Consider the following 13,304-nt stretch of genomic DNA (forward strand, 5'->3'; position numbering starts at 1 on the left):
CTCCCCTAGTTTCTTCCTCCCCCCTCCCCCCTACCCCCCCTCCCCTGTTCTTGACATTTCATCCTGGGGAGAGAACCCTGATTAAATATTAAAAGCAAATCCATGTTTAACCTCTCTCTTGAGGAGTCAAAGCGTTATCCGACACATTACTTCGCATGTCAGCAGAAAGACATTTCATGGTCTCTTCAATAAAGCCATAAAAATAGCTAGGTCACCATGAAACAAAAAAGTTTTTTTTTAATCGCTCCCGCTGGGTCATGGGACCATGCTTCAGAAAATGTCTAAATTGCCCTTGCCCCGATGACCCTTTGACCCTGTGACTCCAATTTCGGCACAGTGATGGCTTTTTCCTACCATGATGCTATTACACGACTATCACGAGCCTAAGGTCGTAGCTGTTTAGATTTGTGCCCCGCAATCTGCATTCCCCCTATATACCTTAGATTAAGGAGGGAATGTCCCCTCTTTACCACTCTTGTCCTTTGACCTTTGACCCCAGCTCGACATCCCAACTCGTTCGGAGATTCCACACCATCCCGAAATTCGTGACCGTCTACGTTCGAGCGGTTAAGGAATTTGCTGCCCCCAAACTGTTGACGGCGATCACACGGACGTACAATCATGCGATTCTACAAGCTGCATCTGACTACGTCAGCATGCAGCTAAAAATAAATGTAGGCCTACAGTCAATAGCATCTGTTTACAATGGCTATAGGTTATAACTCATGGACATCTCTTGCCTATAGCTTACCAGGTATACATTGCACAACACACTTTCATGTATATTTACCCAAACAGCTTGCAAGAAGACATTCCTCTTCCTTGTCGGGCTAATTCCCTCATTAGTTTGCTAAGCAGCAAAGCCTAAAATGCATTGTCTGCATGATGATTTGGTCGGCTGTTTGGTTGATTTTCCACTGTGCCTGAAAACCTCTATGTGTAAGAAAGCACGTCAATAATTATAGTAATTATGTATAAATAACATGCAGATTAATTCGTACTCTTTATTTAATATATAAGCCTGGTGAATATCCCTGAATAATCCTCCACTCTATGCCAAATATGGAATAAAGTACCTTGCTCAATGGGAAAAGCAAATTAGTGGTAAGTGGCACTGGTTCACGAAGGGTCGTTGTCGTACCAAGTACTAACAGAATATTACCCGAGTATGTTTATGGTTGTTTTTAGTATATTTATATTTATATGAGGTATGTTTAGGCGTTAGGTTAGGGTGTAGGAGTTAGGGTATAGGTAGGATAGGTTAGTGATTAGGGGTTATGGGTACACTTCTGATAGTACAAGTCTGTGTACACTTTGTGGATATACATTATATGATACCTCGGGTACATATCTGTAAGTACCTGTTACGACAAAACGACCCCTGGAGCGGCACTGGTATTTAAACCTTACACCTTTTACCATCCAAAAGCCATATGATATAACGCATATATTAACTTGCTGCCTCCTTTCTGAACAGCGTATCCAGAGCATCATCGATCAAGGATTTGCAAATCATGTATCAACGTGGTTTCATACCGTCATTTCTGATCGATGTCAGTTTGTTTTCGTTGTGCGTTGCTGCTGCTGTGACTGCTGCCTTCTGCGGCTCGATATGTAACTTATAAGAACATAACTTAGAATCAATTAATATCCTCGCGTCTCCCCTCCCCTCCCTCCCCCTCCCCCTCCCTCTCTCTCCCCTTCCCCTCCCTCTTCTCTCCTCTCTCTCTTCTCCTCTCTCTCTCTTCTCTCGCTATCTCTCCCTCTCATTTCTCTCTCTCTCTGCCCATCTGATCTCTCTCTCTCTTCGCTCTCTCTCTCTCTCTCTCTCGCTCTCTTTCCCTCTCTCTCACTCTCTCTCGCTCACTCTCTCTCTCTCTCTCTCTCCCTCTCTTTCTCTCTCTATCTCTCTCTCCCTCTCTCTCCCTCTCTCTCGCTCTCTCTCCCTCTCTTTCTCTCTCTATCTCTCTCTCCCTCTCTCTCGCTCTCTCTCCTCTCTCTCCCTCTTTCTCGCTCTCTCTCTCCCACCTCGCTCTCTCTCTCCCTCTCTCCCACCTCGCTCTCTCTCCTCTCTCATTGTTTTTGCGACTTTAGAAGACCAACTGCAAGACTCACTTCACAAGTTTCATAATTAAACTGGACCTGTCCCACAAAGCGCAGCAGCAGTAGCGAGCACAGTCAGCAGCAGAGCAAAAGCAGCCGCAACTGCGACAGTAGCAATGGCAGCAGCCAACAGCCGCACTGCGAGCAGCAGAGGCATCAGGGCATAGGAAGATGTTCCAGTCGCTATATCTTATCACTAACATCATCCTAATCCAAGTATCATATCATCCACCATTACTGGACATCATCTCTATCTTGAACCCGCTGGTAGTGAGCCGGAGGAACGTGTTTCAAGAATAGAGATATGTCAGATTGGACCTATGTCATTTTCGTAAAAGTAGGCAGTAGGCCCTTAAAATCGACAGGGGTTGTCCTGAAGCTTGTATGTCATATTCATTTCCACGAGAAAAACATTATGTCACTTTACAAGAATAACACTGTCAGCAAGAAACTGTAAGAAACTGGCGTTTAAGCGGACTTACTCGCCCGTTTGCGACTAGTTTACTGGTTCAAGGATAGAGACACATGCATGGGGGCTCGAATTGAACCTATCTATGTCCATTAATCGTAGCCCCCCTGTTTACTCACCATTTGCTTACGGCGATAATTTCCGTGATGTTCTGTGCTACGGCCCTGAAATGATGAATGGTATTTGCGCGCAGCGGCATTTACGCACTGTACTAATTGCTTTCCCTAGGTAAATGTACTGGAAATCCGTTGATATTCGTCGCTTTTTCGGAAAGGTGATAAATGAAATAACAAAACAGTCAGCCATTGCTGATTTACTGATTGCCTACTGCCCTCTGCAGCGCCATGTGCGTGATGTATGTGAAGTGGACACAGAGTTGCCGAGAATCAAAACGGCCTTGATTTCTCACCACAAAAATTGCTCGGTGGTGCAACTTGTGTGAAGTGGTGCTGATGACGCGGCAACGCCAAAAAAATTTCCGACCACGACACACCTAACATTGCAAATTATAAGTTTTTAAATTAAATTTACAGAAATAACGAATCAGATTCACTAACTTTGAAATGTAAGGTTATTACTTTAACACTATAATCACCAGAAATGCGAGATTAACTGTTGGTTTTTCAGAATTGTTGAGGTAGCAAACAACAAAATGTATAGCATTACAATTACAAATACATCATACAGCTTTCAAAACATATAAAATGTTTACAATCAAATAGGTCATTTAACAATCAATTTATGCAATTCCAATCTATTCAAGACCTCTGAAATCACTTGAGGGCCCTTACTAACGATTTACAATTTGGCCGCACCACTCTGTTGTTCGGTCCGTGCTGCCAAACTATTCAGAAAACATGCAATCTATTCACTATAGGAACTTGCCAATCTATTCCACACGTAGAGACTATGCAATTATTTATACACTTTCCAGAACCCAGCCATGCCACAGGCACTTGCAGCGTTCAGTCTTTAAACATACTGCCGCCCGCCATTGCGCGCACACTGACACATAAATAATATATATACTAAAGTGGATAATAGAGAAGAGTATGCAAGGGTTTTAACAGCGTTTTGCATAGTTTTAAACTGGTAAATAATCTATCAATATGTGAATAAATATATTCAAACTTTACCTTTATTTCGTCTATGATTCTCCCTTATTCATATGACACCACCAATTTACCTGAAAATCGTTATTGTTCTTCAAAAAGTTAGTGAATACGACACGGTTTCCCACAGTTTTCACGCATGGATACATCTCTCCGACCCAAGTTTGTTATGGGATTAGTGTTCTATTGTCTATGACGGAACTTTGGGGGCCGTATGGGATATTAGGCATCGAATTGTATTCAGCGTGCAGCGTTTCCAGCGTGCAGCGTTGCCAGCGTGCTAAAAATAAATGTGCACGGCGAGCTGGCTAGCAGCTGATCTTAGGCATCGAATTGTATTCAGCGTGCAGCGTTTCCAGCGTGCAGCGTTGCCAGCGTGCTAAAAATAAATGTGCACGGCGAGCTGGCTAGCAGCTGATCTTAGCTGTGTTGCCATGGGTTTGTTTAGACGCAAAAACACGCCTCAAAGGGACACTCGGACATGATAAGAAGGAGTGTTATTTTTACATATTGCATATTACTGTGTGCATAAAGTTAACTGCAATATTGACATGGATCATCCGAATCCCGACCACACATATTATACCAGTTTTACAACACAGGTATTGCCATCGTGTTCCAATATTACTGATGATAGCAGCTGGTAAACACACCTAAATCTATCAAAACATTGTCAACATCACCACGACGATCACCTAGACTGGCAGTAAAAAGGAAATTAATAGCAACGTGAACGAAAAAACCACTTCAAAGAAGTTAAAACTATCACCGCAGGATTTAGAGTCAGTTCCAAAACCTGAATGCTCACTGCAAATAACCACTATCGAAACAGAGTCAACATCACAACGACGATCACCTAGACTGGCAGTAAAAAGGAAAGTAATAGCTGGTTATTCGAAAACTGCTGCAAAGAAGTTAAAACTATCACCACTAGATTTAGAGTCAGTTCCAAAACCTGAACTGTTCACTGCAATAACCACTTCAATTGATAACTATTGCAAACAGGAAAATGTTGCACTCACCACATACGACTGCTTCGAGAAAGAGAGTGGGTGGTGGCTCATGGTAGCACCAAAAGCCATGGACCTTCCCGAACGGAGAGGTGGGCCGATGAACTCTATCGTCTTAGCGATAAGTGGTAACGGGAACATGCAACTTCGTGTTTTGCAGACAAAGAGCGAAGAAAGTGAGTGTGTAAAAAACAACAAGTTTTGTGTTAAGTCGTTAAGAGCCATGCTATCCAAACTGTGGTTTCATCCGTGTCTCGGACTAGATATTACAACTTTCAAACAGCTCTCGACTAATATTCGATACAAACTCACGTTGTGCCAACAGGTGGACTTTCCTTACACCCATTTCATTTCAAAGAAATGTCAAAAAATCATGAAACCATATGCCCGCAAACACCAAATGTGCCGCAAGTGTGCTGTTATGATGAAAAGGTTGCGGCATGCTGACAAAGTAGCTGCAAACGTGTCAACATCTGCTAAGAAAAGGCGACGCCACTACACTTCGAGGTGCCCACTGAGTGCTCTCTCTCCAGCCAGCAAAAAAACCCGAAAAAGCTTGACCAGGGTACGGCAAAGCAAAACACTAAAAAAACAGAAGAATTTGGAGCACAAGTTACAGCAGCACTCAATCTTGCTTAACGATGAGCAGAGCATGGAGCTTGGCACCGCAATGAACTTTCTATCAAAAACAAAACAAGGTCAAAAGGCGTTCAAGCAATTCGTCTGCGACACACAGAAAGAAACTAACCAGGACGTGGTAACTGCAATGCAGGAAGCTTGGAAAGCAGATCAAGAAAGAAATCGTAAGTATCATCAAAAGTTATGTAAGCATTAACTCAACAACAAATTGTCAATTACTCATTTGTAAAACAAAACAAAATTTGGCACCAGTATTTTAATGTGCTGACATAGGAAATAAATTAAACAAAATTGTAAAAATATCGTTCAAGGAATTTATTTCATATTGATTTCATGGTATTTTAGTTTACTATAAAACAGTTATTAACTCAGTAAAAATTTGCAAGCACTTGAAATAATAAAATAATAAAATGCTGTCATAGTTGAAGTAAAATGAACTGAATGCTCAACATTTTCTCACAACATTTTAATAACAATTATACATTTTTATTTGAAACATAACGTTTTCTATTCCATTTTAACGTTAACATTTTTTACGTTAATATTTTTATCTGAGGCAAACGTTCTTAGCTACACTTCTAAAGTTACTAAATTAAGTTATGTCAGTTTTACAATACGTATTGCTGAAATACTGATACAACCAACATGTCAGACATCACGAGTACAAATTCAATCGTTGGTCTGTAAACAAATTCATTCCACTAGTGACAGTGACTTTACATAAGTAATGTGAATAAGGTATAATTCTCTTGAATTTATTTGCACCTTACAAGAACTGTGCAAATAATGTTATAATTTTAACTGATTGTTTAAATGATAAGTTATATTATTACAACTCTTTTCAGGTACTGGCAGTAAACGTAATGTCTGGACAGCAGTTTCATACAGAATAGGTGAGCCACTACTTTTATAATTTTTTACTGGCTGTTCAACGTAATATGTAGCCCTAGTTTTACAAGCATGCTAGGAAAAATAGTGCAAATGTTTAGAGGCAGGACAAAACTCTATTTACATGTTCACTAATGCATTATTTAGAGTTAGAAGCAATGCTGTACAGGTCATCGCGCAATGTAAACCCACCACGTGTTAGGGGCAAACCCTGCTGCTCAGCTTCCCGCAGCTGATGTGCTGTAATGAACTCATTCACACGTGCATGAACTATCTTTTGCTGCCACAAAGTGTGCATCTTCTGCAGTGTTGGTATCCTCGGTTTCAGTCCTTTCATCCGACAGGCATACTTCGCCCCTTTAATGAAGAGATCCTGTATTGCAGACAAGCTGGACACTTGTTGAACAGTCATCTGTAAAAAAATATAGCACTCATTAAAAGTGTGAATGCTTTGTTTTTGCAGCTCTTGCAATATTCTCTAGGAGTCCAACTACCTACAAAGCATTGACAAAACTGCAAATCCTACAACTGCCATCTATCAGAAGCATCCAAAGGAAAATGCAGGACGCTTTTGAGCATAGTGGTCCGTCCCAATCAAATTTGAAAGCCGCGGCAATTGTGTATCGTCAAATGCAAAACGAAGCTGTGCTCCAGGAGAAACCCAAGCCTATGGGAGAAGGTGTACTGATATTGGATGAAGTGAAGGTTATAGGAAAAATCATGTGGAACAGCAAAAATCACGAGATGTATGGATTGGCACTAACGCATAACGAACTAACAAGTCTTCATGACATCTACCAGACCTTGGACCCTCAACAAAAAGTATCACCAGCACAAAACATCTTACAATTCCTGTGGCGTGACCTAACTTCTTCGTTTGATGTCATCGGACCCTACTATGCTACTGAGTCTGCTTTAGACACCAGGTTGACAACAGCAACTCTTCTCGAAACAATGAGAATTTTCGAAGCACACGGGTTTCATGTTTCCGGTGTTGTCTTTGACGGTGCCAGCACAAACCTCGCCACTGTCAAGTTACTAACTACGGGCAAGAGAGGACCCTACCAACAGCCATATGACATTCAGCCTTGGTTCACTAATCCATACAGACCGCAAGTGAAAGTGCATTTCGTGATATGCCCTTCTCACCAGGTGTGAAATAATTAATGACTTTAACAAATACACAGCATTTTTACTATTATGATTATTGTGTGGTATAACATTATACATTACAGAAATCCTTTAGCATGAAATGGTAACAAGAATTATCTTCTATGTCCTCACAGCTTATTCGGGATTTTGCTTTAGTGTCATGCAGTATAAAATGATATCTTTCGGCATTCAGCTCAAGAACATGGTGAATGCACTACATAACTCACGACCACAAGGCACGAGAGATTTTATGTCAGTCCAACCCGCTGAACATGGCACCCGATTGGTACCGTTTGGATGGCAAGCAGTGCAGGATATGTACGCACGGGAAGTAGAGCGACGAGACAAGAACTGTCTTCGAATGGTACCAGGCCTACAACAAAGTTTTATCGTGAGAGACGCATGGACCAAACTGAACGTCAAACCAGCTAAAATTATGCAGGTACTAGTACTAGTATATAAAGTAAGTTTCGCAGTACAGTAAAACTCGCATGTCGTCCTTGTATCATTGGCATGTAGTCATTGTCTAACTCGTCAATTCGCATAAGTCGTCATGAAAGTCCCGATTTTCTCTCATAGCAAATCCATTGGACTAGCCCTGCCTAAGTCGTCATTTATAAGCCGGCATTATGTGCAAGTCGTCGCCCTCAGACAGGTCCTATGTAAGGCCAAAACAAAATATAGGTGTGGTTACCGTTTCCCGACCGACCCTAAACATGTTATTGTCAATTTCCTTTAAAGTAAGAAAAAAATTTAAAAAATTTAAAAAAACATTAAAAAATATGAATTGGACAGTTCCTGCTTCAATAGGCACAACGCACATCTTTCGGACATGGTTCGTAAATAAAATGTTTCCATAAAATAAAATGTTTTCCCTACCTACCCTATTTTCTTCTGCATGGAATGCTAACCACATCTATATTTTGTTTTGGCCTAATGCAAACAATAGTAATTTCCCATCTGTAAGTCGTTACCAGAAATGCCAATGGCGCACACGTTGTGTACGGGTCGAACAGATGAGCGGCTGTAGATCGCGCAACTGAGTTTACATGAGTTGTTGCTGTGTGCACTGATTGTTTTATTCGCATTGTTCGCTTGGACACATTGGTTTTATTTTCAGCGCGCACATCCCCCAGATTCCCAATCTTAAAAACAACTTCTACGCAAACTTGAAACTTGAGCTTTAACACTTTTATCTCTAAAATGAAACATTCTGTAAAAGTCCATGTGCATTTTCAGCAAGAACATGTGCTAGCTGAGCTTAAAACGTACGCTCAACCGGAACACACTGTACAGCAACCCATTGATGCAATCAATGTTCTGGCAACAGTCAAGTACCTGACAGCCTGCAATTTGTTGTTTGAGAGGGGTTTGCTATCTCATGCAAAGGTTACTTCACAGAGGTGCGAGGTTCTAGATAACATCGTGACTGGATACGCTTACTTCGAGAACTGGCACAGAACCCTAAAAGGTGCATTTACTTTCAAAATTGTTGCAGAGAAGGATTTATAAGTTTAGGTAGCCTATGAGTTAAATGCACATTCAATTCTTAGTTGTAATATGATATTAACACAATTTTAAAAAAATTATTGAAATTAATCAGTAAACGGGTACTGCACATTTTTTTTTCGAACCCTGAGTATATCAGGGTTCTCCAAGAGCACTTATAGCCTGGCGGCCCGCCAGCAAATTTGCGATTCCCAAACCGTATAGCTATGGAAGAAAGATTGAGCAACGTGATTGGCTAGAAAATGTTTAGGACACGTTTTCACATTTTATTTCTTATTATTTTTGGCTAATTTTGTTTTATTTTAGAATTAGGTTAATTAGGTTAGGGTTAGGGTTATGATTCGGGTTAGGGTTATGGTTAAGGTTAGGGTTAGGGTTAACTGATTTTTATATCTACGAATTTAGTATCTACCTCAGTGGGTCAACGCCAGAGCGTTCGCTTCGTGATCGTAAGGTACCTCGTTCGAACGCCATATCGTTTTTATTTTCCTCTGCGTTATGTATTTCTTTGTATTTTATTTGTTTCTGCATTTATTTGTTCTGTAACATTTGTTTATGTTCTGCTTAATATTTTCTTTATATTGCTTAAATTTATAGTATTAGCTGTTGCTAATAATGCGTGTCCTAAGTTTCTAGCAATCACGTCTGCTCATTTTCATCCAAAGCTATACGGTTGGAATCGGCAATTCGGCCGCCCGCCAGGCTATTCGTCGCAGCCCGGCCATCCTAAATGCACCCGCACTTCAATATCATAGTCGCCATGCTAATTTAGCTAGAAATGCTAAAAGTGAAAATAGGACCGTACAAGCGCCCCGCCATGCTATAATGAAAGCTTGGAGAACCTGTCACTTATACGTTGGAGACATTTCTTGACGTCTTATTTTATTCTTTAATTTGTACAGTCTTTACTCGATCCTAACCTCAAGTAGGAATAGCGCTGTTTGGCCTGGCAAAACTTGGGACCTGCTACGATTGCAGTTTTGCTTTAAGCCTTGTGTCATTGATTTCTTGGGAGACATGTCCGACCTTATTTCTATTTCTCCATAGAGAGTCAATGGCAGTGCGTCGAGAGTCTGTGTTTCTAGACTGAGAGGTCGTACGCAGGACGAAATTGAGTGGTATTAGCTACCAAACACTCCCGTAAAGGTTGTATGTTCATGATAACCTAAGCATCCCTGCATTGCTGGGTTACAGGGATGTGCCACTTTATTCATGCATGCAATGATTAAGATTGGGGGCACTGCGTCAACTTCAACCCACCCGCCAACTCGCTCGCATTCTGGCAACGTTTACCGAGTGGGTGCGGTCAGCTCGAGAATGATCACCAGAAAGATGGCGTCAGCTCGACTTGACGCGCCAATGTGGATTATTTTTTGTCTTACACGCCGCAACGTTCGAAACTTGTTTGGTGTAAGTTGTAAATTTGTGATTATGTTGCACGTGGTATATATAAATATTATATTAGCTTATATATATATACAACATGTTTAAATAACATTGTATTTAAGTCTCGCAGTACATTTGGTAGGTACGTGATGTGTACAGCCACTGATAGCCTGCCAGAGAGCAATATGAATACGTTTAATTTAATAACATTATCTTTTACGTTTTCCAAAGGCTTGCGCTGGATTTTGTGTTTGGTTTAACATTGCGGCATGGTGATACTGCATGATAAACGATAACCAACATTGAACCTGGTTTAATTTCCCCGGATGTCGTGCGTCCTGTGGGTGTGGTGCGTGCATGCGTGCCCTTATTCATGAGTTGCTGGCGAGTCGGAGCTGACCGCTCGACTCGGAGCGTCATCTCTACCTACGAGTCGAGTTGACTACGGACCATTAAGATGATGTATATAAGTTTATGTATGTTTAGCTTTAAAGGTAATTTTTTATACCTTGATGATTTGCCGTCCGTATGTTGCCAACCCTCTGTCTGAAGCATGCAGACGAATTGTCCTGTCTAACTGCCTCAGCCAAGGCAAGAAGACTCGCTGTGGAACAAGCAGACCACCTCTGTCTCTAAAGGCAAGTCCAGCTGGAATTTGTGTTGCCTCTTTCTGTATTTTAGTCCTAATACCTAGAGAAAGATAAATACCATAGTTACAGATATATATTTTTTCTCACTAATAACACATTATTTTGTCATGTATGTTTTAAAATACAAGACAAACCGTGCAATATGATGTGTGTTAAGTTTTGCAAGTGAACTTCTGTATTCAAAGTGTATTCATACTTCCAAACATTTAATGTCATATATGTTTAACATGACGCGTCAACATCCAATAAAATATAAAGCAGCCAATAGAAAGGACGAGTACTCCATAGTTACGTTCACGTAGGATGTGCAATGTTCAAATTTACAAATTAGGGACCAAGGATATAAGAGCTGTCGACATTTGCTGTAATAATTTGCGGTCAGCGCTTATATCCATGTACCCAAATTACGTGTACATATTCAAACTGTCCAACAAATATTTGTGAATTAGACTGCGTAAAATCTTCTTTACTATATAAATGTCATCACTTGTTATAAAGAACTAGCTAAGCTAACATGATGTCATAATGGATTTAAATTCTAGAAAAAAAAGTATTGTATCAGTCTTGTTTTCATAAAGAAACCTTTTAATTTTTATAAAACCTGGCAAACATATTTACTACAATAAACAGTTTGCTGACAGCTATTATATAAGTATAGAAAATTGATGGTATGCATTTCGTTTCGTTTTGGGGTACTTACATGCAAACAAGACGTCTAGTAGAGCCTTGTTACGTGATCGCTGATGTAGAGGTGTTTTGAATAAGTTCTTCTTTATGCTGTGAATGCAACCACCTGCTACTGAAAACAGCCCATATTCAGTCTCCTCGTGAAATTGTCTAATTTCTTGCACACGCTTCTCTGTGTTTGCATTGTTATTTTTAACCTTTTCACTCAGGATATTTAATGTTGCAGCTGCAATCGAATGTATTATAGCTGACAAATCTTCATGCTGATGCTTTGTGATTGGTTGCAAAAATATGCATTTAGTTAATTCACTCCATACACAAGGGAGGTTTTCTTGGTCCATATCAATCTGTATAACAGGCCCCAGCTTTACATCGCAAGTGGTAGAAATTGTGCCAGCGACTACACCTAGCCATGCGGTCTGGAAAGTTACGTTTGCGGTCAGCAAATTTCTCACTCTTGAAGCAATCACGGTATAAAGTAACAAAAATGTTTATAAACAAGGAAAGCAAGCGCGTGAGACCAGCCTTGTCCAAATGATCGAGAATCAAAACACGATCACCATATTCGAGGTGCAGCTCTTCTCGGACGTTGGTTTTAACCTTCTCTGCCAAGTTTTCGACGTTTGTGTCTTGGACAACAGCACATACAGCATTCACTTCTCAGATTGTTAAGGCTATGATTATTTTCGGACTTTTCCGTCGTTTGTCTTTTCTCATAAATTTCTCTAGCTTTCGTGGTGCCATGTTTTAACTTTAGTGTTATTATCTCGCGTTCTTCGCTTCTCGCGAGAAGCGAAACAAGTGCTAATATTTCCTTGCGGCCCCCAAAGTTCCGTCGTAGACAATAGAACACTAATCCCATAAGAAAGTTTAGTTTAAAACATGCGTCCATGCGTGAAAACTGTGGGAAACCGTGTCGTATTCAAATAACTTTTTTGAAGAACACATACGATTTTCAGGTAAATTGGTGGTGTCATATGATTAAGGGAGAATCATAGACGAAAACAAGGTAAAGTTTGAATATATTTATTCACATATTGGTAGAGTATTTACAAGTTGAAAACTATGAAAACGCTGTTAAAACCGTGTCATACTCTTCTCTATTATGCACTCTTGATATTATATAAAGTATATATATATTAGTCAGAAATAGCTCAATGAGCTAGGTCAAACAGAGGTCAGGGGGACATAGACCTTATCTGCGTAAGTATAGGAGTGTTTCACGTGACGTCATAGATTAGGTCACGTGTATTTGTTATGTTTCATGGTTGGCAGAAGCGAAGCGTGCTGCTTGACATTTACAGCTGAATGACCACATCAGGGCTGCCAACATTGGGTGATAGGTGAGAGTGAGATGCAAGGGAGCGAAGCGACCGAGGGGGGAGGGGGTTTTCCCCCTCCTACGGTAGAGAGATTTTACATTTTATAACTTCAATTTGTGCAATTTGGTGCATACTAAAGTGACTGTTTTCAGATATTGTAAGATTTTTTTTGCTGTGCGTGAGATATTTCAGCGTTTTATTCATGAAGAGATTCATGCGTGAGATATCTCAGCATTTTTTTGCTGTGCGTGAGATATTGTAAGATCAGCGTGAGAGCGTGAGATTTGGTCAAAATGCGTGAGTCTCATGGTCAATGCGTGAGAGTTGGCAGCCCTGCGAATATCGTGACCGTACGTCGAGCGGTTAAGATTTGTGTC

The 13,304-nt window shown here is 40.6% G+C and overlaps 1 protein-coding gene across 1 annotated transcript; it reads left to right on the forward strand.

The window, feature by feature from the left end:
* Nucleotides 1-4,531: 4,531 nt before the first annotated feature.
* Nucleotides 4,532-8,885, forward strand: LOC106810714. The gene is made up of 5 exons (XM_014814148.1): nucleotides 4,532-5,497; nucleotides 6,179-6,226; nucleotides 6,685-7,373; nucleotides 7,567-7,815; nucleotides 8,613-8,885. Exons 1-5 carry the CDS (start codon nucleotides 4,747-4,749, stop codon nucleotides 8,883-8,885), a joined length of 2,010 nt encoding a protein of 669 aa, XP_014669634.1. The 5' UTR covers nucleotides 4,532-4,746.
* The last annotated feature ends 4,419 nt before the right edge of the window (nucleotides 8,886-13,304 follow it).

Source organism: Priapulus caudatus, unplaced genomic scaffold (assembly GCF_000485595.1).
Source record: "Priapulus caudatus unplaced genomic scaffold, Priapulus_caudatus-5.0.1 Scaffold466, whole genome shotgun sequence".
In the NCBI taxonomy this organism is placed as follows: domain Eukaryota; kingdom Metazoa; phylum Priapulida; class Priapulimorpha; order Priapulimorphida; family Priapulidae; genus Priapulus; species Priapulus caudatus.

Coding starts and splice junctions, on each gene's coding strand:
- LOC106810714 (XM_014814148.1), top strand. CDS start 4,747: ATGGTAGCACCAAAAGCCATGGACCTTCCCGAACGGAGAGGTGGGCCG. Junction 7,374..7,566: donor TGATATGCCCTTCTCACCAG/GTGTGAAATAAT, acceptor TTCGGCATTCAG/CTCAAGAACATGGTGAATGC. Junction 7,816..8,612: donor AACCAGCTAAAATTATGCAG/GTACTAGTACTA, acceptor GTGCATTTTCAG/CAAGAACATGTGCTAGCTGA.